The 22,432-nt window shown below is 42.5% G+C and overlaps 2 protein-coding genes across 2 annotated transcripts in view; one reads left to right on the forward strand and one right to left on the reverse strand.

The window, feature by feature from the left end:
* Positions 1-4,073: 4,073 nt before the first annotated feature.
* Positions 4,074-10,463, reverse strand: EEF1B2 (eukaryotic translation elongation factor 1 beta 2). The gene is made up of 6 exons (XM_018560589.1): positions 10,328-10,463; positions 8,792-8,914; positions 8,109-8,241; positions 7,145-7,211; positions 5,846-5,971; positions 4,074-4,292 (listed from the first exon to the last, which is right to left on the reverse strand). Exons 1-6 carry the CDS (start codon positions 10,405-10,407, stop codon positions 4,138-4,140), a joined length of 684 nt encoding a protein of 227 aa, XP_018416091.1. The 5' UTR covers positions 10,408-10,463; the 3' UTR covers positions 4,074-4,137.
* Positions 10,464-10,765: 302 nt separating this feature from the next.
* Positions 10,766-22,432, forward strand: part of NDUFS1 (NADH:ubiquinone oxidoreductase core subunit S1) — a 32,081-nt gene continuing 20,414 nt past the window's right edge. Inside the window, exons 1-6 of the mRNA XM_018560592.1 lie at positions 10,766-10,886; positions 11,649-11,716; positions 13,820-13,911; positions 18,669-18,776; positions 19,258-19,334; positions 21,583-21,664. Coding sequence (XP_018416094.1) covers positions 11,653-11,716; positions 13,820-13,911; positions 18,669-18,776; positions 19,258-19,334; positions 21,583-21,664 — 423 coding nt within the window. The 5' untranslated portion in view covers positions 10,766-10,886; positions 11,649-11,652. The remainder of the gene's footprint in view (positions 10,887-11,648; positions 11,717-13,819; positions 13,912-18,668; positions 18,777-19,257; positions 19,335-21,582; positions 21,665-22,432) is intronic.

A 22,432-nucleotide genomic window follows, 5' to 3' on the forward strand; every position in this document is an offset into this window, starting at 1 on the left:
GGGCTACATATTTATATCACATATGTGCGTCTAACGCCTCACTTAGGACAAATAAAATATAAAAAAAAAAAAGGAAAAAAACGTTCAAATCAAAACTGGGAAAAAAGTTTTTTTTTTATAGTATTTTTTTTACAAAACCAGCACAGCTAAAAAAATGCAATAAATACATTCATTTATTTGTCCCTTATTTTATTTTTTACATAGTTACATAGTATTTGAGGTTGAATAAAGACATTAGTCCATCAAGTCCAACCTATTAGGATCTCATTCTAGGAGTACCCGTACCCCTGTATATTACGGTCCCTTAAGAAATCGTCCAAAAAAGGCAGGCAAGTTCTGGTTAGATTGATCTTGCACCTCACCGTGCCATAAATTGCTTGGCAGAGGCAATCAGTCTCTGCTGAGTGATTATGGCATAAATCAGCACAGCCTCCCCCTAGGTAACCACTGGCTCCAGTGATCTACATAGGTGAGTTCCCAATTACAAGTTAAAGAACCACTCCAGGATTTTTAAACAGTAACCTTTGCAGTGGGGCTACTTCCACACTGCAAGGGTTAAGTGCCTGTTTTAAAAAACACTGCTTTAAGGAACCATTCACTCCAGGGTGGCAGCGTTTCAGCATGATTTATGAAAGGACATGTTTTGGGCGTTTTTAATTGCGTTTCAGAACTGAAACGCAAACAAAACGCCATAAAATGCACTGATCTGCACATTTCCATTGAGATCTATAAGGAAAATGAGCTGATCAGCGCGACAAAAGTAGCACGGGGGGCATTTTGGGTGGCAGACGTTTCTGATCGCGTGGATTTGCCCGCTTGCATGAACTGTTTCCATAGGAATGTATGGGATTGTTTATGTAGGCGTTTCAGCACGGCAAAATCCACGTGACCGAAATGCCCTGGTGTGAACGGAGCCTAAAGAACTTTTCTATATATAATAGTGAAAAATAACAAAAAAACACAAATCATATATATAACAAACCTTCAAATACAAAGTGCTTCAGTGTTATTTTGCACAAATGTAAACAAAGTAAATGTCCATAAATTAGTTACACACAAAAATTTGAATTCTAAACATAAAGTGTCCATTAGACTTGTGCGCCGTCAAAAAATTCGTTCTGTTTCGTTTCGGAATATCCGTTATTTCGTAATTCGTACGAAATACGAATTTTCGCTAGTGGCGGTTATATTTTCGTAACTTTACGCACATTCGTTATGAAGTTAAAAAGCAAAATACCTTTGTTAATATTGGAGTGGTAGTTTTTTTTTATCCGAAATACGAATTCCGTTAACGGATTCCGTATTCCGGACTTTAAAAAAAACTACCAGTAACTCCAATATAAATGTACTTTGCTTTTTACCTTCAATATAACGAATGTTCGTAATGGAACAAAAATACGTCAACGGAATTTCGTATTTACTGCCTGTATTTGTAATGCAACTCTCAGCAGCAGGAGAACCTCTGATTGGTCAACCAAAACGAAATACGAATTCCGTTAACGGATTCCGTATTCCAAATTCCGGACTTTAAAAAAAAAAACTACCATCAACTCCAATATAAATGTACTTTGCTTTTTACCTTCAATATAACGAATGTTCGTAACGGAACGAAAATACGTCAACGGAATTTCGTATTTCCTGCCTGTGTGTGTAACTGTGTATTGTAATGCATCAGCGGATCCGTATCTCAGATTAAAAAAAAAATCTTGTCATGTTCAACCTCATTTACAGGGGTAATATTAGTTCCTGTTTCAAAGAAATTCGGATCCGAAATTAGTTAACGGAATTTCGTATTTTGGATATAATTCGGAAACTGCCATTCAGATGCTCCGAAATTCGGAATTTCGATCGCAACGAAACGCACATGTCTAGTGTCCATAAAAGTCTAAACAATCTCTTAAAAGTACACCCAAAACGGTTGACTTCTTCCAAGAATGGTGCACCATTCACTGCTGAAGGATCAAGAATCAGGTCAGTATTTCTCCTTTATTTTTGACCCTAGATCAAAAAGTATATTTGACGTTTGGGATGAATATTTATAAACAATAGATAAATAACCAAGAAATGTAGACAATGCAGCACTCGGGCCTATGTCTGAAACATTGCTCACCTCCACTTCAACAATGCAGCATCCACAAACACGCTCAATTTTACTGACATCAGGATCTTCAGCCATCTTTGTCTGACCCAGCATAACACCTGTGCATGCAGGATGAACTCCAAGCTGTGAGATCCACTGTTCAAGAACAACCAAACGGCAGTTTTAAAATTTAGACCAGGAGACTAGATTTATCAGATGTCCAAAGTCCCTGTACCCACACCCAGGACTCTTCTCCAGCTTAAAATCCATAGTGAGGATCTTTCTGAAGACAATGGAAGGGGAACTTTCCCAACCCACCAAGCACAACTTGGTCTTCCGTACCAGAAGAATTGGTCTCTCCACGGAGTGACTTACCCCCACCCACAATGATGCGTTGTAGGGGTCTGGAGATAAAATTAGATTGCCTGAAAAGGCTGCCATCAGCCCCAGGAATCCCATTCAGAAGCAAAATCAGTTGACTCCTGGACTGAAGAGCACAAGTCTGGGAGTGGAGTGTGAATTAAATCTGGCTTCAGGACTGGATATTCTAAGCAATAAGCACCAGTCCCCACACTTATTTCTAAACACCCCAAGACCCGACCTCTGCAAGGTCTAGACAGCCAGAAATAGTCTGCCAACTGTTCATTCAGCAGGTTATCTTGATAGGCCACAATCAGAATGCTCCAGAAGATCAGTGAGGCTAGTATTGGGGGCCTACATTTCATAACACCTGGGGTGCAGACGCCAGCCAAATGCCAGGACCACAGACTGGAAGTGTAGAAGACCTGGAGCAAAACATAGAAATCCCCAGGGCACTGCAAAAATAAATATTGGGACATGTCCACAGAGAGCCTGTTATAGCTGGTGGATTCTATACAGAATTTGTGGGCCTGAAAGATGACTAACAGCATGGCGTAAAACCTGTTCTATCACAGGGACCAAGGCTGGCCATTCACTGCTCTATTTTAAAATATTACAACCTGCAGGCTGGAGAAAAAAATTATATAAAGCAGATTTCTCCATCGACACTACAAGTGTCAATAGAGGAATCCCCACCGTTTTGCATTCACAGTGGTCCCCCAGTTTCCTGTAAGAATACACAGCCTGCAGCTCAGTGGCTGCACGCTGTTTGAACAAAGGTTTTCCAACCAGCTAGACGAGGGATGCTGGCAGAAAGTGTACCAACAGCAGCACCCACTGTGTGAATTCAACCGGTTCTAGAACCAGCCAAAATTTGCACAGTATGGACACCACAAGATATCCTGCCCTGAAAGTAGATCTGCTAACCTGTAGTGACAGGCATGTTTGACATGAACTGGGGAGGAATCCAGAAACCTCCTGTACACAGGCTCCCCACATCAGTGCTCAACAGTTTCCAAGCCCTGGTCAGTGTGCCCCCAGTTACCAGCCATCTCACCTGAATGCTGCTCTTCAAATTTTTTTGCTGGGATGGCCTGCTCTGTAGAGAAAGTTCCCATGTGCTCTATGCGAGTCCAGGAGTGGTGAGTGTCTCCACCTTGATATCAGACTTAGTGCACAGCTGTGTAAGTGGGGACGGTGTGTGGAGCTGCAAGCAGTCTAACTAATTGACTACCAACCAAGTAGATTGAGAATAGAGCTGCAACGACTAATCACCTTATACTCTCCACCCAAGCATGATAGTAATCCGAGGAGTCAGTAATCACAGACCCCCCCTCCCCCCCACTTTGGGGGCACACAAGGCCTTGTAAGAAAGTTGAGAATCCCAACAATAACCCAGACTTCACTTGAAATGGCTGAGCTGGCAGAATAGAAAAGCTTTATTTCAGCCATGAACACTTGCCTTGTGCAGGATGCATGCTTGGCAACCAAAGGGTTAAATGCAAGAATCCTACACAATATTTTGAAACCACAGAATAAAGACTATGCAGAACTTCTTGACTCTTCAAATGTTCAAGTCTACCAAATAAAACCAGATTCCACAGACCTGTACACAAGATACAACACACAATAGTGGAATCTCAGCAAGTTTGTTTTTATTGTAAGTGCCCAGACAAAAGTACAGTGTTGTGTGTTTATTAGATCTTGTTAAAAGCAGCAACATCCATAGACTGCACAAAGTCTTCAAATGCTGTGATTTTCTCTTCTAGGACATCTGTGCCAACTTTGTCATCTTCCACAACACACTGGATTTGCAGTTTCTTTATCCCATAGCCCACAGGAACAAGCTTGGCTGGTTTAAAAAAAAAAAAAAAAGGAACACTATGTCAAGGCTATTTACAGTACAAGTCAGCAGTTTGTGTACATGCTTTCCCTCAATACAGGTTTGCTTTGGAACCCTAAACTTAATAGCAACCAATTTGTATCAAGTACAGTTAACCTTTCCCAACCCCCACCCAAAGTAATTTGCCTAAATCAAACAGCAACCCATAGGAATTCATAGTGCCTCTGGCTAAAATATTTTGCCCTGACCACACTTGCAGAGCAGAAACCTTTATAATCCTCCATGTGGCCACCTCCTAAACAGCTGCTGTATTAATAAATGTTAAACTTCTAAAGGCCATCTTTTCATTCAGGCCCCGTTCACACCTGGGCAATTGGTAGCGCGTTCCTACGCAAGCATCTGGGTGTGGTGGGCAAAGGCAAAACACTTTCTATGAAAGTACAGTTGGCCTTTAAAGTAAGCTTTGCCTGAGAGATGCAAAGGCTTTCATTGCAGACCTTTTTTTAAAATGCTGGCTTCAATAGCATCTGAACCACTGAATGAAGTATGCAAATCAAAGTCATTAATATGGCAAAATGGCTTTATATGCAAAGTTGGGCCAAATCACAGATGCAATTTAAGCCAGAGGGACAGTATGACAACCTTCATGTTTCTTATGAAAAGAAAAAGTGACCCAACCAGCCATTTTAAGGTTTGTTGTGCCTACCACAACGTTCTGACCACTAACTTATCCTGAAAGCCCCCCTTTGACCCTAGCTTCAGTGTTACTAGGGGACCTCAAGAGTAAGCCTGGATACTGCAGACCAGTGACCCGCTTCATATTGTATATAAAAGTCTGCTATTAAAGTGTAAGCTGCATGAGGGCCATGATTGTAGGCTTCCTGAAAAAGGCTAGTCAGGCCCAGAATAAAAATGCTGTAAATTAGCATCAGCACTACTCTTCACTTGGTTCCACATCAGCTTACACTGAGTGTTAAAGGTTAAAAAAAAATATAGAATGACAAAACATTCTTAATGGAGAGTCTAGTAATGGCAGCCTCCATTGATCTTTCATGATGGTAGCAGTTTATCAGGTGCAAATGTTCAGGAGCAGAGCATTTTGTTCAGTGTGGGTCACATTGGAGGGCCTTAAACCTTCACAAACCTCTACTATTTTCAGCAAGGCACAGAGGGGTAAGCTAGCAAAGGTCTTCCAACAGCCAACTCTAATCCAAGTGCTGAAAAAGGCCTCTTAGACGTGTCCTTAATCAAGTGGAATCCCTTCAGAAGGGAACACAACATTTTAGCAATATGTTGAGGCCTCTTCTGGTGTATACATATTGGCAGCACTATTACAAGTTTAGAAATGTATCCAACATTTCCTTCTGAATTCTGGAGAGCCTCAACCAGGCCACCACAATTACTTCTTGTGCCTCATTTCCCCATTTACAACCCTTTCAGAAAACGGTGGCAAATCAGAATATAAAAACGATCCATCATGTATATCAGCCGAAAGATGGTGATGTTTTAATCATCATATAAGCCACCATTGTTATGCTCAACACAGACATTAACATACTTACACGACCCCCAGAGCAAGCCATCCATCTGAATACTTCGAACAAATTCTTCCAATTTTGCCATGTCTGTCTCATCATCCCACGGTTTCACGTCAAGCAGGAGGGACGATTTAGCAATAAGTGCCGGCTCTGCAACAAAGAGACTGTTAAAAGCTCATGTTAAAACGACAGCCTGAAAACGTTAGAGTCCCCTAATTGGTTTGTTTTTTAGGTTATGATCTTTAGAGGTTATTAGGTCACATTTTTAAATAGCATTTTGAAGCTAGTCGCCTTAAAAAAATCATCCACCTAAAAGTTATAAAAAAATCAAGCTAGTTTGAGTACATATCTGCATAAGGCATGCCTCCAATGGATACAAGCCATGGTGTAGATTACCATTACTACACTCCTGCTGAAGCAGCTCAACTGATTTGAGAAACACCAGGAATTTATCAAAACGGTAGCAGACAGAATCAGGAGCAGTTGCCCATAGCAATCAGCTGCTCAGTTTCTTCAAATAAGCTGAAAATGAAAAAAGCTGACTGGTTGCTATGCACAGCTCCAGATTCTGATGAATCCCCTCAGTGCTCCCCTTACTGGGTCATCTAAACTAACAACTATCCAAAAGTGAAGCAAACCTTTGCATGGAGTGTCAAGTGAGAGATGGAAGAGATTCAAAAGATCAGTCATACTTTATGCACTGTTATAAACATTTCTCAATAAAGGCTTTATGGTTTTAACAAAATTGTTGTAAAGTTAATCATTGTAGCACCTTAAAATCCCCATCTTGCTTTGTTCTTATAGGGACGTGGTGGCACCACAACATTGCTGGTTCAAAGATGCATATTAGACTTGGTGTATATTAAGGCCTCATTGTCACATGTGTTGACACCACTCCACCGCTATGTGAACAGCACAATTAATGGAACCCCAATGTACTGTGCTGCAGAAGTCAAAGCACCACAACACGTGCCTTGTTGGATCTGTGGCAGCACAAGTTCAGCAATCAGTTGTGGTGCATTACATAGTTTAAGGGCAAATACTCCCAGAAAGATATCAAACCTTTTACAATTGCAGTCAATGGCAGACATTACTAGAAGTCTTACAACTCTGGGTTTAAATCTGTATAAAAATGTTCGTGTCAGAGAGCACCCCATTCAGAGTAACTGAGGGGAAATCTCTGCTAAACACCTTACTCTGCCACAGGAGGAATACTGGAACTGCGACAGAGCCACACAATTCCAGACCAGTTTCTGTGGCTATAGGTCTGTTGCAATTTCAAAGTTACAAGTTCAAGATTTCTAGAAATCACAGACTACTCACTTTTGGATTTCTTTGATTCGTACTGTGCCAGGCGTTGCTCTCGGATCCTTTTTGACTCTTCACTTTCCTGTGGGAGAAGATAAACAATGAAACAAAGATGGCCACTTGTCAATGCTCACAATCTCCTACTTGTTAGACTGGTGTCAGAATAGAATGTGTGCATCACATCTCAGCCGAAAGATGGTGTTAAATTCATCATATCACCAGCCTGCAAGTGCTAGCCCATTTGTTCTGAACACTAGCTGAAATCAATTTGGAAAATATATACATTATCTTCATGTTTCTGCAGTGGAGAAATGCTAATTACAATCACCAAGCATGCCTTCAGGAAGCTTAGAGGGAACCCGTCAGGATAGAGTTCAACAGGAATTGCCATCTCCCATCTTTTCTTGATGCAGAAACTGTTCCTGTCCTTTAATGATTATCATGGGGAACAGGCTGCAGGAACATATATGCAGCAGTCTCCAAAAAACTCCACAAGCCCAGCAGTCAATGAAGCTTCCAGGTAGTTGGAGCTTGCTGCAAGGCACCATGCTCCTATTAGCCCATCACTATAAAGGGCAACCTCAGTGGCTAATGCAAAATGTGCAGTATCAAGCATTCAGTGCCATCAATGCCAAAGATTTGCACATCAAAACAGTAGGCTGCTGCAAACCTGTACAGGTACCACTAGGTGCCTCACTTTATATCTGCAGCTGTCTTATTCACAGAACAGCCTCTAGTCTTGCTCTACTGCCTAGTAGATGACTAGCGACAAGTACAGGGCTAGCAAACGTAAAAAAACAACATTCATGGTTGATCCAAAGACTAGTATAAACTCCATCAATTTAAAAAAAACAGCAATAGCAGCTTACATATTCTTCCCAACAGGCTCCTTTAACCACCACATACTGTTACTGGATCTGTCAGCTCCAAGCATAGCAACAGCAAACACTATTACACTGAAAGTTTCTTGAAAATTTACCTCTTCTTCATCTGAGCCAAACAAGTCAATGTCATCATCGTCATCTTCCTTAGCCTCCTTAGGTGCACTGTCTGTTGTGTCTTCAATATTCACTGGGCCATATTTTCCCAAGGGTTTCTTCACTCCCGGTAAACTGTGAGCAGACGTACAAAGTCAGTTTAAGAATGTAAAGCTTAAAATCTGGACTAAGGGCCCGTTTTACACCACTTCCAGTGGGTTCCAGCAACTAACTATGCTGGATTGCATACGCTGAAGGCTCCCTGTATTCACTGGCACAGCAGAAATACGCCTTCCTCCGCATTGCAGTCGCCCGCACCAGAACAGTTGGCCCGCATTTCTGTCAAGTGCAATCGCAAAGGAATAGTGCTTGTACCATTTTTTTGGGATTCGCAATGGACCAAAATGAGGGCATTGCTGTGCCACGCATTCTGGTGCAGGCAACTGCACTGCCATTGACTTGAAATCACTGCCACACCCCATCCTGCCCCAGAACACAGCCTTCAGAGAACCCCATTTCAAAGAGTTTCAGCATGCTGGAATGCACTGAAAGTGGTGTGAACAGGCCCTAAAGAGCCAAGAAACTAGCACAAGTCCTGCTCATTCTGCACAGAACCTGAACTTTCAATTCCAGTCACACTGCAATACACATTTGTCGGAGGGAGGGAGGAAGGTTCATTACACACCTGGCTTTTTGCTTCTCGTATGATCTGATGTGGTTATACCAGCGTAAAGCATGGCACAGCTCAGCGGGGGGTGCTCCTGAGAGAGCCTCAAATACTGCCACATCAGCTTGGGAGGGAACATACCTAAGGAAGAAAAAAAACATCCTGGTTATACATACAAATACACAATGCTTAATCATAATTGAGACCAACTTTCAAGAACATCTGGCTTAAAAACTGCTTAACATCTGCCCAAAACATGTGCTGCATATGTCTGTGAAGGTTCTCATTCATCCAGGTCATGGTATATCTGTAAACAAATAAGTCAAGGCAACTGGACTTGCTGTATATTTCTTTATGACGTTTCACTGGTCATCCAACCAGCTTTCTAAATTTGAAATTTCTTTAGAATGCTGGTCGGCTATCCAGTGAAACATCAAGAAATATACAAGTCCAGTTACCATAACTTTTTTACAGATGTCTTGGACGTAGCTCCTGCAGCATGGCAACACGTCATCTAAAGCAAGAGATGTTCAAGTGTAAGCAGGCAGAAATAGATTTTGCACAATATGCATTAGAGTTACAAAAAAAATTTGACACCATAGTACGCACATTGTAATTGTGCAACACTAAGGGGTTAGATTATAAAACTTCCATCCAGCATACCCACCACTAGATGGCACACAGGACATTCTGGCCTGCTTTGACTTGCACAGATAGGGCCCATACATACCAGCAAACCACTAATCACACATTCACAATTATACGGTTTACTTTCCTAGTTAGAACTTCTTCAAATGTCATGAGGGGCATTTTATTACATTCTATCAGCACAGTGCAACGCACAGGGGTTGTACCAGGTCACACTGCACAGAAAGTACTGCACGCCATGATATTTTCCAATGCAACAGTGATGTGAACTGAGCTACATGAAGAAAAAATTGCCATGCGTGTGCATTAGGAAAAGCATCGGCTGTAACCAGATCACACAGGACAACATACATGGCATTATTAAGATGTTTAACTGAATTAAACTACATCTCAGGAAATTCTTAGCATACACTGTACAATCGCCTTTAAATCTACAATCATGTAATGGAAGTCTGCCTTAAAACAAAATGAATGGATTGTCTGTCCTCAAATCATTTTGGTAGACCTAAATAAAACTAAACAGATCTTGCACGATCACATCATACAGCGTAAGCCAGGTTTAGTCTGATCACAGGGGACCGGATGTGTGTTGCACAGGAAAAGGCCGCAGTGATCATTGATGTAATAACACAATGAGGCCTCTCCGTGTGATCCCAGCACAGGCCTCACGCCACGTGTCCCCGGCTCAGGCCTCTCCTACAATCAATAAACAGGGCTATGACCCCTATAGCAGGAGCCGGGCCCACACCGGCCTGACCCCCGTGTACAACCACTAACATTGAAAACATTGAAACACTAGCAGAAAAGGCGACACGTATACCATCCCAACCCCCACAATAGAGTACAGGCTGCAGTGAGCGAGCCCCCCCATTACTGCACAGGGCGATATTTACTTCTCTCACTGACCCCTCGATGTAGCTCTTATCAGCCAGAAATTCATTCAAGACCTTGAGGCCGGCGTTGGATTTGAGATCTCCGAAACCCATTGCAGCACCTTAATACACAACACCGGCGTGGAAGAAAGAGAACGTGAAACAGCTCACCATTGGTTTTATACACGTGACGTCTCCGCATGAACGTCATTCAGGGCGGAGCTACGTGGATAGTCGCCGCCTTCAGGGAATGGAGGTTACTAACGCCATCTTTATTAAGGGATCTGCCTTCTCTCTCTAACTTTTGTTATGCTGTCCCTGCGCTTTGTTTTCACATGTGCAGCTTATAGACTACTCGTGTGGATGAGTTTACAGCAAATTGTCTTCAATGTAGGTGATGGGGCTGATATTGTTTCCGGAAATTGCCGAAGGTGTTCCGAAAACAGTCGAGAGGCTGGGACTGCTTCCGATTGGTCCAGAGCTTCTTTCCGAAGATTGCCGAGTCCTCCATATTGGTTAATAGTGGGGACAGGGGACGCTGTTGTGGTCTAGAAGGCCAAATAGCCGGAGAGTCCTAAAGGGGCGGCTGTGGGGTGAGTGAGGGGCAGTGGGGTGTTGTGAAGTTCCTGGGCAGTCTATGGCGAAGAGGGCGGGGGGCCTGGCCTGTGTGTGGCTGGAGTTGAAGGGTGACTCTCATGTCCTTGACAGCTCCGACTGTGAATAGAGCTGCGCGGCCACCGACTCCTCTGATCCGGTGGACACACAGCACTTCTACACATGGGCACATAGTAGTCTTATCCTTATGAAGGTTCCTCGTTCATGCAGTACACCAATCAGGTCGTGCGATGGTTTGACCTATTATTACTATATAAACAAATACAACTAGTTACAGCTGAACTCCTGGTGGATATAAAAATACAACTTAAAGGCATAGTCTACCTATTAAAGAAATAATTATAAATGCACATGCATTGATGACAGAAGAAATATGCATGTATTAATATCTTGCATTTGGGCCTGCACTGCATTAAACTGTGATCAGTGCGTAGCAGGTGCAATGCTCTGTCTCTTGCAGACTATTTCCCCAGCCACCCCTCTAGACAGCTTCATATTTAATTGACAATGCATTAAAACTGGGATCAGTGTATAGTAGGTGCAATGCTCTGTCTCCTGCAGACTATTCCCCCAGCCACCCCACTAGACTGCTTCATATTTAATTGGCAATAATAATGCTAACATAAGCCTAAAGTTTGATAAACATTTTGTTATGCACAAATCTATCTACTGCAAAAAAGCGATCAGAAATTAAGAGAAAGCACTATTATTTAACACTCCATTATTTTGTTTTCTTTCAGCACAATGCTGCGACTGCCTATAATTCAGAGGGCTCTAGCAAGTGCTGCCCAAGTGACTAAAAATAATGGTAAGCCTGTGTGTCTTTTTTTTTCCCCATATGTACGCAACAACGTATAATCATAAGAATTCATGGACTCAGAAGGTAACTTAAAGTTAGGGATGAACCGAAATTGAGTTTTTAGACTGAAACAAATAACGAAAATGAAAAGGTTGTCACGCCAAAACCAAAAATGAAGTTTTTTTTCCCTCTCAACCTGTAAAAAAAAATATAATATATATATTTTTATTTACTTTACTGGTGGGGGCTCTGGGGAAATATCACAGGTCTAAACGGACCCCTGATATTTACCTTTTTTAAAATAGAAAAAGAGATTGTGGACACAGCTTCAGCACTTAATGAAAAGGAAGCCTCTATACTGAGTGTTCTTGTCCATTCATACATTGTGGATATGGTGTAAGTTACTATGTCCACAAATATGAATGAACAGGAAGTGATGTAGAGCACTTCGTTTTCATCTATAACTGGGGACCCAGTAAGCATGCGATATGCTAAAATATTCAAAAACCCTCAGCAATCAGTCCTGATCGCTGAGCACTTGCACTTTGCTCTCCATTCTGACTCGCCTGGCACAGGAGGCCGAGCAGGGCGGTGTGGGAGGGGAGCTCGGCCTCCTGTCACAGCTGACGGCTGTCTCTTCCCCGCACCGCCGCACTTGGCTTCCTAAAAGCTTCTCTTCTCCCTGCTGGGTGCCTGTCTGTGTCCCCTCGGATCCCCTACCTCTGCCGAGACAGGCGGGGGAGAGCAGCAAGCATCGGAGGGGACACAGACTGACAGGGAAGAGAGAAGCTAGGGATGCGCTGAATTTTCGGCCATTATGGTACTTTAGGCATTTTGCTCAAAGTATTATTTTTGGCTGAAATTTCTGTGCATCCCTACTTAAAGTGACAATAAACCAGGGGTGTCAAATCCAAACTTGCAAAGGGCCATGCCGAGGGTTGTGAATAAAATCGGGCTGGACATGAGGAAGAAAAAAAATAATAATTATATGACAGTCCTGGCGTCCTGTGTGTGAAGGCACAACAAGTGTCTGCAGTCCCTGTCCATTCTATGACACCCCTGTGTATTAGGGCACATTAAATGGACAGGGACCGCTGACACTTGTAGTGCCCCCACACACAGTCAGTCCCAGATACCAGTAGCTGCAGGTTCCTCCGCACCAGAGACCAGAGGTGCGGAGGAACCTGCTGAGGAGCAACCTGCAGAGCCTCGAGCTGCGTGGTCCTCAGGGCCTGTTCACATGAGATCAGGTGCGGATCTGCAGACTGATGCAGTGCGTTTTGGTCGCGTTTTTGATGGAGTGGGGGCTGTTAGTATGTTAGCTGAAGTGCAGTGCGTTTTTAATGCGTTTTTGACGCGTTTGCGTTTCCGGACCGTTTCCTGACCGTACAAAATGACATGCATGCAGTATTTTTTCTGTCGTAAGCTGAACGGACTGCGCACATGCAGGTTCCTCCGCACCAGAGACCAGAGGTGCGGAGGAACCTGCTGAGGAGCAACCTGCAGAGCCTCGAGCTGCGTGGTCCTCAGGGCCTGTTCACATGAGATCAGGTGCGGATCTGCAGACTGATGCAGTGCGTTTTGGTCGCGTTTTTGATGCGTTCCAGTAAAAGTGGAGTGGGGATGTTAGTATGTTAGCTGCAGTGCAGTGCGTTTTTGATGCGTTTGCGTTTCCTGACCGTACAAAATGTGACATGCAGTATTTTTCTGTCGTAACCTGAACGGACTGCGCACGTGAGAACTGTAGCCGATAAAACACATAGGGATACATTGGGATGCATTTTGAGTGCAGCAGCGTACGGATCCGGTCAGCACACAAAACGGACGTCGTGTGAACAGGCCCTCAGAGGGAGCTGCGTGGTCCTCAGCGGGCAGCCGGCTGAATTTCTGCTCCAAGCACAGGCTTGCTGAAAATAAATAAACAAATAATACCCTGCTTGCTGGTACACAGCGCAGGACTGGTGGGCCATTTAGGACAAAACTGAGTGGTATTTGTTGTATAATTTCTGGTTAATCATTAAGGCTTCTATTTTTGTCCTCCTTTTTTATTGAGCAATTTTATATCGTCTTTATTGCTATCATGTTAATTGCATTTCTTCCTATGTGTTTCAGTACGAACAACCACCACAGCTGCAAGCAACCTGTTAGAGGTTTTTGTAGATGGCAAACCCATAATGGTTGAGCCTGGCACCACAGTGCTACAGGTAATGTGTGCTTTTAGGTTTCCTTGTGCCTTTTATCGTTGTAAAACATTGTAGCATTGCAGTAGAGCAAATTACTTCAAGTTTTATATTAACAATATTTAAAATAGAGTTGACATTTTAGAGATTAGCCGTAATAGCCTCCCCCTCCAAATCATGTAATTTAAAGTGGAACTCTAGGAATGATCGTTTATGAATACGTGCATTAGTTCAGTGTAGGTATCCATACAACCCCCCTCTGTCAATCCCTCCACTGGCTTCCACTCGCCCAAAGGATAAAATTAAAAATATTAACAATCACTCATAAAGCCATCCACAACTCTTACCCCGGCTATATCTCAAACCTTGTCTCAAAGTATCATCCTAACCGTCCCCTCCGCTCCTCCCAAGACCTCCTGCTTTCCAGCTCCCTCGTCAACTCCTCCCATACTTGCCTCCAGGACTTCTCTAGAGTCTGTCCCATCTTCTGGAACTCTTTACCCCAACCTTTCCGTCTGTCTCCCACCTTTACTGCCTCTAGGCGTTCCCTAAAGACTCATCTTTTCAGGGAATCCCACATCAACCTAACCGTTCAGCCATCACGTTCTCAACATTTCATCCCCACACAGCTACCTCCTCATGTATCACTTGCCCCTCCCTATTAGATTGTAATCCCTCAGGGGCAGGGCCCTCCTCACCATCTTGTCTTGAATTGTATTGTAATGTCTTCCTTATATTGTAAAGTGCTGTGCAAACTGTTGGCGCTATATAAATCCTGTATTATAATAATATCTGATATCCGGAGGGATGCTGGAAATGACTGTAGTGGCCTGCGCTACATACACTGATGGCTGGTCTTGTCCGGCTGCTGCTTCAGTGTTTTCCCCTCTGCACACTGACCACAAGGAGTTGCTCACTGGGCGCTGCTGCCATATAGAGAATGCCCTGTATTTTTCCAGGGACTACAAGGTTTTCTTTGATTGGACAAGTTGGAGAGGAGGAGTGAATGGCGTCACAATCCACCTTGTAGAATCAAAGAACTCCTTGTATTCAATAGAAAAATGACAAGGAGTTCAACAAGCAGGTCCATGTGCAGAGCTGCTCTGAAAGAGACCAGCTATCTCTAGTGCAGACTACTTGAGTCATTTTCAGCACCTCCAGATGCCAGATATACAGGGCTTGAAAAATCCACTCGTCCGCTTGTCTGTGATGAGAGGACAGCGGAGCCCGACGAGCAGCTTCCCGGCCGGCCGTTGTAATTACACGGCCGGCCGGGAGCTTTACATTCAAGCGACTGGGCGTCTCTAGAGACGCTCGATCGCTTGTATTAGCAGCTGTCACTGCCGTTGTCAGTCCCGAGATCCGCTGTGCCCGATGCGGCCGGGACCGCACGGCTCTGTGACAGGAAATCAAAGGGAGTTCAGTATACGAACTCCCTTTGATCTCCTCTCAGTCCCCGAATGCAGGAAGTGATGTATATTACATCACTTCCTGCATTCAGTGTCACTCTCCAGCTACAGAAGCTGATGAAGCCGATATCTACTTCATCAGCTTCTCTGGGGGTCACTAGGTGACATTAGGGGTCTTGGAGACCCCTGATGTCTCCATAAAGAAGACCTGCCATGTAAATTGGCTATCACATAGGGGGATTCTTAGCCCCCCATGTAATAGCAATAAAGTTGAGTGGAAAAAAAAAAAAGTAATACTAAAATTAAAGAATCATAAAACAATAAAGAAGCATTAAATAAATACAAAAGAAAACTTTCCCAAGTCCCCATCCCCCACATACACACGCAGATTCGGGTGCGCCTACGTGCGAAAACGGAATGAGAGCAATAATTTTAGAGCCATTAATCACCGATAACACTAAACTGATGAGCAGTAAAAGCGTTTTAATTGTCGCCTATGGGCGTTTTTTGCGGGCGCACGCAATTTTAAAGCTTGACACGTTTGGTGTCTATTTACTCGACGTGACCCCGACTTTTATGTTTTACTAAAAATATGGGTAAGAATAAATGTTTTATAACATAACGTAGGGAAACTTTGTTTTTTTTCAACTTTTATGGTACTTTTTTCATTATATAGAAAAAAACACCCCGCCCCCAGTGGTGATTATATACCTCCAAAAGATACCTCTATCTGTCCCCAAAAAAGTTTTAACATAGATTGCAAGGCTATAGTCCGGTCATGCTGACTGGTGAAATTTTTGACTGACTGGTGAGACGCCATCATATTTTTTAAGCCCTGCAGATATAGATACATATACCAATGCAAGTATCCATAAAAGATAATTCCTGGAATTCAACTTCATGATATATAAACACAGGCATAAGATCATACATATAATCTAATAAAAACAATAATTTAAAAAAAAGATCATGCATATGTGTGGACCTCTGCTCTGCAGGCCTGGAAACATCTTCCATCTTCTACTGACCGGCACCTTGCAGTGTCCTGTGCATACACCAGTTATAACAGATGCAATTTACCATATAACAGTACAGCACAACCTGCAACTAGTGGGGGATGGAAGAAGCGATCAGAACCTGGGTGGGCCACAGCGCTGAGGACTGCATGAAGACTTGATGTGGAATTTATGTTTTTGTATGATATGAAAGGATTGGGGCATTCAAACATGCAATATGTTTAATGTAATTTCCACATGAAATGTTGCACCATTTATGGACGCTTTTCATATTTTATTTTTTAAATCAGATAATTTGTATTAAGTTTTTCTTTAAACAAACAACATAGGAAAAAACATGTATAAATATATAACAACAAATATAAATACAGAAAGAACCAAAACCAATACCAAAAAAGAAAGAAAGGGTGGAAACCCCACATACACCATATGTACATATCGATAAAACAATATCCAGGAACTAACTACTTTTGGTCAGATCTCCTAGACATATATAAACATATACAATGCTAATATAACTAAAAAAGAAACCGAGAGATTTGGACCTGGATTAGTCAAATGTATATCTTAAACTCGCATATACGACCCTCATATGTCCAGATAGCTCTTCATGTTTTAATTGATAGAATATTTGCTCTCCTGTTGCGTTGTCCAGCTTGCAGGAAAAAAAGATCTATTCCAAGTGTGGGCTAGGCTAGGATGTAATGGTGAGATCCCACTGCAGACGTACCCAAGAGATAGCCAGTGCAGGAGTCACCCCACCAGTTTCCACCTAGATCTCTTATATTGTTACTTTCCATAACTGGTTAATGATCATTTTACACACTTTAAATAAAAATGAGGTTTTTTTTCTGGAAATTTGTAAACTATATATAGATTTATATACTTTTTCTTTTCACTGGTCTCATTCCAAATTAAAAATAATCATCATTTTAAATCCTTAAAGTGTTTTTCTCTTTTTTTTTTTTTTTTCTTCTGCCAGTTTTGTCTATAGTGTGTGTGTGTATGTATGTGTTAGATAGATAGATAGATAGATAGATAGATATGTATGTGTTAGATAGATATATATATTAGGGCTGGTAATGATTAAAATTTTCCTGTTCGATTAATCGAAATTCTTTTTAATTGATTAATTTCGATTAATTATAACGCACATACAGATCCAACTACATTGGCCTATACACAAACAGCACAGCAATGAAGTAATAAAATGAACTAGGATCACACTAATCCAGCACGTTATTAATCTCACGTGCCCCACTCAATATGGCCGCCGCTTGAGTGGGGCAACTCAGAATAATAACGTGCTGGATTAGTGTGATCCTAGTTCATTTTATTACTTTATTGCTGTGCTGTATGTGTATAGGCCAATGCCAGGGATCCTAACCTGAAATAAGCAATTTCAGGGAGGTGCCCTCTCCCCCCCCCTATCCGCGGAGGGGGGGCTGGGAGAGAGCACCCCTCTAAAATGATGGCAGATCGCACAGGAAGCAATAGCTTCTTTGCTATCTGCAGACTTTTTTTTTTTTTTCAGTATTCTGCCAGTTGCAGTTGTCAGAATAAAAAAAAAAAGGCTTAAGATTGCATAGCTAGATTCCTATTGGCTATTTCACTTTGCAATAGCCAATAGCAAACTAGCTATTGCACCCGCCCCCTGCTGCTTTCAATCACCAGAAGAGGACCTGATAGAAAAATTCAGGTCCCCCTCTGCTGATTGACAGCAGCAGTGGGCGGGTGTATTAGCTAGTTTGCTATTGGCTATTGCAAAGTGCAATAGCCAATAGGAATCTAGCTATGCAATCGTATGCCTTTTTTTTCTTTTCTGACTGACGGTCAGGCCACGGCTCCTGATGTCAGAAAAGAAAGAAAAAAAACGATCGCAGGGAAAGGTTTAATCTGCTCAATTGAGCAGATTAAACCTTTCCGGTACAAAGTGTTTCTCTCCCGGGCGTCCGGGAGAGTTGGGATGTGTACTCACCGGCCCAAGCGGCTCCATCGGGTAACGAAGGGAAGGGGGAGGAGTCCAGTGACGTCACGGACATCGACGTCACCGGACTCCTCCCCCCTTCCCTTCGTTAGCCGACTGCCACTTGGGGAAGGGGGCAGGAGTCAGGTGACGTCGATGTCCGTGACATCACCGGATCTCCGACAGAAGCTGGCGGAGAGGTGAGTACGGATCAAAAGAACTTTGATCAAAAAAATTTACGATTAATCGAGGGATTAATCGTTAATTTCCGCAGCCCTAATATATATGTATATAATGTATATAATCTTGAATTTCTAGTTAACCTGTATTTTAGGATTTTTTTTCTTACAATAGCTATGCATTTGTAATGGGTTCTTTTTTTGTTTTTAGGCTTGTGAAAAAGTGGGTGTTCAGATACCTCGATTTTGCTACCATGAGCGTTTGTCAGTAGCTGGGAACTGTCGCATGTGTCTAGTGGAAATCGAGAAAGCCCCCAAGGTCTTTATTACCATACCTTCAGTGTAAATGATGTACAATTTGTATAGTTTTGTCACTTATCTAACTTGTGGTAGTTTGAAAGGACTTTGCATATATTTTTAATTATGATCGTGACTAAAAAGTAAAGTATTTTTTTTTTCACTCCAGTAGATACAAAATATTACACATAAAATTGTAACATTTTCATTTCCAGCCGGTTAGCTCCATGGTCTCCTTTTTCACATATTTCTCTGACTGTCTTTCACCTGCTTTGAAAAAACAAGCTGGCAAACTCAATAGCTTAAGCTGAAATTTACACACGCACAACTAAATAAATCACAACAGTAATGTATCCCCCTCCTTCCCGCTGTGTTTAAGTTCCTGTAAGACCGAGATCTCATACAGTCCAACCGCTACTTCTATAAACTCTTTAGGTCACCCATAAAAAATATATAAACCTCAGAAAAATGTTTGCTTTATTTCAGCTTTTTTGTCTTTACAGCCTGTAGCTGCTTGTGCTATGCCAGTGATGAAAGGCTGGAACATACTTACTAACTCTGAAAAGAGCAGGAAAGCAAGGTATGTAAACCCCTAAATACATGATCTAGCACTTGTGCAATTCACAAAGCCATTGTCAGCCAAATATATATGAGGGAGCTATCTGCCAAATGGCTTGTATTTCTGTCCATCCAGTTTTGAGATATACACACAGTGCTGCCTCACAGCACCACCAGGTGGATAACACAGCTTTCCTTGTTACGGTTTTAGTCTGTAGAAGAAATACAGTGGTGTGCTCTCTCTCCTTAACCCCAGCCTGCTGACTAAAATAGCAGCAGCAGACTAATTAAGTTATCTCTCTGTTCATTCTGCTTTCCCCTCTTATAAGCATGTTCCTTATTGGTGCATTTGCCTTCAGCACACCCAATTGGCTTCTAGTCTTGCCCTTACTTTCCCAATGTGACTTCTGCTGTACAGAAGATTCCCAAAGGCTGATACAAGGTCAAATTCAATTACTTGCAGTAACTGCATTATACAAAAAAATAAAATGTATATATTTTTTTAAAGATAAACTTTGTGGGAAACCTAAAGTTACCCTTAGTGTAACTCGCCCAGAACTGTAAGGGTTAAATGCTCATTTTGTCTTGGGTTCCATTAAAAAGAGGTTTCACTGTCTTCTCCCTCGCTCCTGTGAGTTTCCTCCTCCCCGTACAATCAGACCCCTGAGTCATTTGCATAGTGATGTCATCGTGTACAATGCTGGACCAGCAGTACTGCATTGTAAGTGACGACACCGTGGGCCCTCCACAACCTGGAGCGTCTGAGAGAAGAGAGCGCCAGCTGCAGCGGGAGTGGAGGGTAGGGTAAAGGTGGCTATACACTTTACAACCATCGCAAGACCTCAGTCTTGCGATGGTTGTAAAGTAATTTAAAAAAACGTACAATCTGCCCATCTTGGACAGGCAGATCGTACTTGCGATGACCGCAATGCTGAACGGGCAGTGTGCGCATGTGCGCACACCGGCCCGTTCGGCATTTGTCTCCCGAGCACCGTTCAAACGATTTTCGGCTGGTTTTCTAGCGTGCTCCTTAGACAAAAGACGTGCGATCGTACAGTAGAAACAGTCGCACGTCTTCATTTACACTACACGATTCTCGTACGATCGCGGGATTTCCCACGATTCTCGCCCGATTCTCGTACGAGAATCGTGCAGTGTATGGGCACCTTAACTTAAACTTCTTTTTACTGTTCCCTTTAGACAAAAACAAGCATTTAACCTTTGCAGTGCTGGAGAACCCTACTGTAAGAGTAACTTTAGATTTTTCTCGGATTTCAGCTTTAGTGAGTTATCAGTTGTACAGAGCTGCATTAAAGGAGAACTATGGGGTACACGTTTTTTTTGCATTTTTAGTTTCCTTATGATAAAGAAATACATTTTTCAATGTACTCCTGTAATCAAAAATGCACCATAAGCTTGCAATTCAATTCAATATAATATACTGGGGGCGGGGCTAAGCTCTGTGCTGAGAAGCTATCCCGACAATATTGTCGGGTCGCTCCTCTCCCTCCCATTGAGTGACAGCAGCTTGTAGGAGCTGCTGCACATTCATGAGAACCCCTGCAGGTGCAGCTCAGGGCACGTCCTATCTGAGTTTATTCATGCCAGGTCACTGACATGAACATCCTTCCTGCAGTTTCTTTTATTCCCCCTCTTGTCCCCTTCACACTGTTATCTCCTGACAATACAAATACAACATCAGCACTAAGACAGTCAGTTCATTAAGCCCTCCTCCCCTCTGCTGTCTTGGGACATACACAAGGAGAAGAAGAGATAAAGACAACAGAGTGAAGGAGAGGGGGGGGCAAGGACAAAGCTGAACTGACAGGTCTTAGTGCCAATGTTTATGTGTATTGTCTAGAGAGAGCAGGAAGACGAACTGCAGGATGGATGTGCAAGTATTAACTCTGATAGTATGTGCCCTGAGCTGCTGCGCTTTACAGGTTCTTATGAGGATCCAGACAGTATATTGTTGGGATCACTTCTCAGCACAGAGCTTAGCCCCGCCCCCAGTATATTACACTGAATTGTAAGCTTATGGTGCATTTTGTATTACAACAGTACATTGCAAAATATATTCCTGTATCATAAGGAAACTACAAATGCAATAAAAAGGTGTACCCCATAGTTCTCCTTTAATTTGTGTCTTTTATATCTGCCTGGAGTTCAACTTTAAATACGTTTTATTGAAAGAAACTACAAATATTACATTTGTGTCCAAAGCTAAGAATGACTTGCTAATATTTAAATTGAACTTTTGATTAAACTAGGGAAGGAGTAATGGAGTTCTTGCTTGCAAACCACCCACTGGACTGTCCCATTTGTGATCAAGGAGGGGAATGTGATCTGCAGGTAAATGAAAACATGTAGCTTCAGATGGGTAACTATTATTTAGAACAATCCTCCTTGAATATGTATATGTGGCATGTCAAGCTCTGAATACAATTGCAAAGTTAGGGGAAACTATACTGTATATCCAGTGAAATATTTTGATTTATTGCAATGTGATTTGTAAAGTAATTGTAAATTCAAACAAATTACAATATAATTAGATTTTCACCATTTTCTTTTATCCCTTTGTATCTTGTTGCTGATTTCCTGCAGCCTCTGTTCTACACCTTTCTACATGCACTCCATAGATAGCTGCATGGCATTTCTCAGGACTGGTTTCCTGATGGTGACAACAGTGGACCATGGCTGCATAGAGTGTGCTGAAACTGCCTGTTGTAGTCTCCATCAGAAACCTGTGTGATGTGTATTTTAATTAAAGCTGCAATAGATTTTATTATATTAAAAATTACTTTAACATTTTAGAGCTTGCAAGACATTTTAGTAATGGGGTATACATATCCTTTATAATCATTTTTAGCAACGTTTTTTTTTTTTTAATGGTATTTAATATAGGTAATTGTGGATTACACAATGGACTGATCTCTGTATTTGAGCTACATTAAAGTTCTCGCCTTAACCACAGCTGAGATCAGGCCCGGATTTCCCACAAGGCCACCGAGGCCCGGCAGAGGGCGGCAGCGGTGACCTTGTGGGAAGTTGCGGGCTCCGGTGTAAGGTGTCCGCCGGCCGCAAACTACGGAGCCGGTGGGCGGAGCCTCGGGCCGCCCC

This window comes from Nanorana parkeri, unplaced genomic scaffold, assembly GCF_000935625.1.
Source record: "Nanorana parkeri isolate BGI_ZX_2015 unplaced genomic scaffold, ASM93562v1 scaffold467, whole genome shotgun sequence".
Classification (NCBI taxonomy): domain Eukaryota; kingdom Metazoa; phylum Chordata; class Amphibia; order Anura; family Dicroglossidae; genus Nanorana; species Nanorana parkeri.

Excerpts from the sequence above, each read along its gene's own strand:
- EEF1B2 (XM_018560589.1), bottom strand. The coding sequence starts at position 10,407 with ATGGGTTTCGGAGATCTCAAATCCAACGCCGGCCTCAAGGTCTTGAAT. Across the intron at positions 8,242-8,791 it reads TACGAGAAGCAAAAAGCCAG|TTTACCGGGAGTGAAGAAAC; the intron begins GTGTGTAATGAA and ends GTCTGCTCACAG. Across the intron at positions 5,972-7,144 it reads CGAATCAAAGAAATCCAAAA|AGCCGGCACTTATTGCTAAA; the intron begins GTGAGTAGTCTG and ends TCTTTGTTGCAG.